Source organism: Mandrillus leucophaeus, unplaced genomic scaffold (assembly GCF_000951045.1).
Source record: "Mandrillus leucophaeus isolate KB7577 unplaced genomic scaffold, Mleu.le_1.0 Scaffold1, whole genome shotgun sequence".
Classification (NCBI taxonomy): Eukaryota; Metazoa; Chordata; class Mammalia; order Primates; family Cercopithecidae; genus Mandrillus; species Mandrillus leucophaeus.
This window is the reverse complement of record NW_012098097.1, coordinates 466,675-469,728: the sequence shown is the minus strand read 5'-3', so window position 1 is coordinate 469,728 and position 3,054 is coordinate 466,675. Positions and strand designations below refer to the sequence as shown.

General features: G+C 62.6%; 1 protein-coding gene across 1 annotated transcript; it reads right to left on the bottom strand.

Moving 5' to 3' along the window:
• Positions 1 to 616: 616 nt before the first annotated feature.
• On the bottom strand, positions 617 to 2,234 carry LOC105554691. The gene is made up of 3 exons (XM_012001285.1): positions 1,659 to 2,234; positions 1,069 to 1,240; positions 617 to 685 (listed from the first exon to the last, which is right to left on the bottom strand). Exons 1-3 carry the CDS (start codon positions 1,997 to 1,999, stop codon positions 617 to 619), a joined length of 582 nt encoding a protein of 193 aa, XP_011856675.1. The 5' UTR covers positions 2,000 to 2,234.
• Positions 2,235 to 3,054: the final 820 nt, after the last annotated feature.

The window sequence follows — 3,054 nt, the reverse complement described above, 5'->3', positions numbered from 1 at the left end:
CCGCCCCCCGAGAAAGGCTGCCCACCTGCCCTGGGACCCCTACAGTGCCCCCACGAGAGTGGCCCCTGGAGAATGCACTCTGAGACAGTGACTATCCGTGCGGAGTCCCCGAGCAGGGGCCCCCAAAGCTCTCCGGAGTGGTCACAAGCCCCACTCCCGCCCCGGCTCCAGTGTGTCAGCAATGGGGGAGAGCCTAACTAAATCTGCCTGCGCCCCTCCACCAAAGCCACGAGTCGGTGGTCTTCTCCGGAAGTGCATGGCCCCTCCAGACTCCCACACTGACCACACCTCCTCCTGCCTCCTAAGGTGACCCGAACCAGGTGCCAGGAGACCGTCGCTGGCCGAGGCTGAGGGACCGAAGGAGCAGGGTCCAACCGGGCCCCCCATAGGGCTCCTTCGCCACTTTCTCAAGCGTTCCTCGACAAGGAAAAAGTGTAAACCGAGTCACTAAGCACACTGGGCCCCGGAGGCGGGGTAATCAAGCTGCCCAGACTGGACCAACAAACCCCAAGGAGGACACTGCCCCGGCGCCCCTTCCCCCTGGACCCCGCAGTGCACTCACGTCGGCTGGGCGGGCCTCAGGGAGCCCAAGGGCCGGGTGGGCGGAGCCCGCGGGTTAGGCCCCTAACATCGCCCCGGGCGAGGCTTCCAGGGGCCAAGCCGGAGAGGCTGCGCGGAACCGGAGCTGGCAACGCGAGCGAAGAGGGACAGAGACGCTCAGGAGTATTGTCACTGATACCCAAAGCAGCTGTGTCTGGGCGGGGCGAGGAGGACCCTGAATGCCTCTGCTGGGGACCTTGGGGGGCACGGGGAAGACGAGGCCCGGAGCCGGGAAGGCTGCGTCTTGTCGCTGGCTGAGCTCAAGGAGGGTGGGGCCGCCCCTGCCCCGCCTCTGCCCCGCCTCTTCCCCGCCTTCCCCCTTCTCCCCTCCCCTGGGGATTTGCTGTCCCGGAGTCCCTGCGTCCCTCCCGCGCGCGGCTCTGGGAATGCTGGGCTGAGGCTGGTTGTCTCGTCCGGGCGTTCCCGTTCGCGGGGAGGTCATTTGCACCCTGGATCACCCACTGCTACCGGACTGCAGACCCGCCCGCTCCGGGCCCACCTCCCACACCAGGGCCTTTCCCCGCACAGCTCGGCAGGGCCTGGAAAAACTCCAAGAGGGATTCCCAGCCCAGGAACGCCCACCGGGCGCAGTGTCTCGGGCTGGATAAGAAGGGGACCTGGCCATGGCTCCTTCCCCGACATGGGGGAACACAGAGAAGGGAAGGGATTGTGGGCGGGGGTGCCAGGAGGATCCCTGGAGAGCGAGAGCGCACCCGTAGCCAGCAGGTCTCCTGCGTCCACCGCCTACGTGACGCAAGATACAGCGGCGTCAACGCCTGAGTCGGCGCTGGGGGCCTCGGCCTGCTTCCCTCCCACCCCCCAGTGGAGGTATCCCTTCGCCTACCTTCTCCTTCCCGTGGGATACGGCCCGTGCAGCTCCCGCCCCAGTGTGGAGTCCAGGGGAGCAGGCGCGCAGAGCTCCCAGGTGCGGACCAGCAGCGGACCAGCCACCTGCCGCACCCTTTCCTCTTCCACCCTGCCCCTTTCCCCACCCCCACCCTACTTCCCACCTCAACCCCCGCTCGGCGCCCCACTCCCGACCCTGTCTGCCCGGGCACCTCGGGGCGACCGCTCGCCGACCTCGCCTCCACTTGCCCCGGCAGGCGCGCATGGGCTCGGCATCCCGCGCTCCCTCCTCGACCGCGCGGCTCCCGCGCTGCCAGGTTTCCTGTATAACAGTATAACCAGGGAGGCACCGGCGGAGAGCGCCCGGCAGAACTTCCTCCCGGACTGGGGCTGGGCTGCGGTTGCCAGAGACAATCCCCGGCGTCCTGGCTTTCTGTCCCTTCTGGGCCAGGCCAGTGCATGAAGAGCGAAGACGCCACCCCCTCCTCTGCACTTCCCGGGACCATGGGACACACCTGGCCGTCTCCAAGGAGGAAGAGGCCGCGGGGCTCATATGGTGGGACTGGGGATGGCGGGAGTCTCCCTCGCAGCTTCTCCTGGCCAGATTGCCTTCCCGTCAATTCCCACTCCCTCTTGATCCTTGCGGGGAAGGAGGGCCACCTTCCAATCCGTCCACGGGGTAAGCTCCGAACAACCTCCTGGGGGCCAGGAGACCAGCCCCAGGACCCTCTGCCTTGGGGGTCTTCTGTTTGGGAATTATCTGCCTCTCTGGACAAGCTGCCTCGCCCTGATCTGACCCTGCGCTCGCACCAGACATCACAAGCCACAGCCCCAGCAGACCCCTTGCCCTCAGGGGCCCCAAGGAACAGTTGTGCCTGTGGACCTGGCTGTGTGTGCCGGGAGCTGGCTGATTCAGGCCAGTGTTCTGGGAGGAAGAGGGGCTCGCTCCCCAGGCCATGGCCCCTCTTGACACCACCTCCTGGGGGTTCAGGTTGGGTGGGAAGCTGAATCTGGCCACGCTAGTTCTGGAACTCCCTTACCTGTGTATCTTTGCCCCTGCTAGGCGACATCATGGATTTGCAATAATGAAAACCCAGACCATGGGTAATATCTGCAGGATGCATGATGTAGCTTATTCAAGAGTAAAGAGAGGCCGGGTGCAGTGGCTCACGCCTGTAATTCCAGCACTTTGGGAGGTTGAGGCGGGCGGATCACCTGAGGTCGGGAATTTGAGACTAGCCTGGCCAACACGGTAAAACCCCATCTCTGCTAAAAACACAAAACGTTAGCCAGGCGTGGTGGTGTGTGCCTGTAATCCCAACTACTTAGGAGGCTGAGGCAGGAGAATCGCTTGAACCCAGAAGGCAGAGGTGGCGGTGAGCCTAGATTGCCCCATTGCACTCCAGCCTGGGCAACAAGAGTGAAACTCCGTCTGAAAACATAAAAATAAAAAATAAAGGGAAAAAGAGAAAGAGGAATCAATGGATTAAAAGAGATTTAAGAGACATAAAGTAATCATATTGTATGCATCTTGTTTGGATCTTGATTTAATAAAAATGTTAGAAATGCTTTTTGACATAAAGTAGTTGGAAATTTGAACAATTACTG

Coding starts and splice junctions, on each gene's coding strand:
- LOC105554691 (XM_012001285.1), bottom strand. CDS start 1,999: ATGAGCCCCGCGGCCTCTTCCTCCTTGGAGACGGCCAGGTGTGTCCCA. Junction 1,241..1,658: donor CGGCGAGCGGTCGCCCCGAG/GTGCCCGGGCAG, acceptor GTGTTCCCCCAT/GTCGGGGAAGGAGCCATGGC. Junction 686..1,068: donor GCGGGCGGGTCTGCAGTCCG/GTAGCAGTGGGT, acceptor TCGCGTTGCCAG/CTCCGGTTCCGCGCAGCCTC.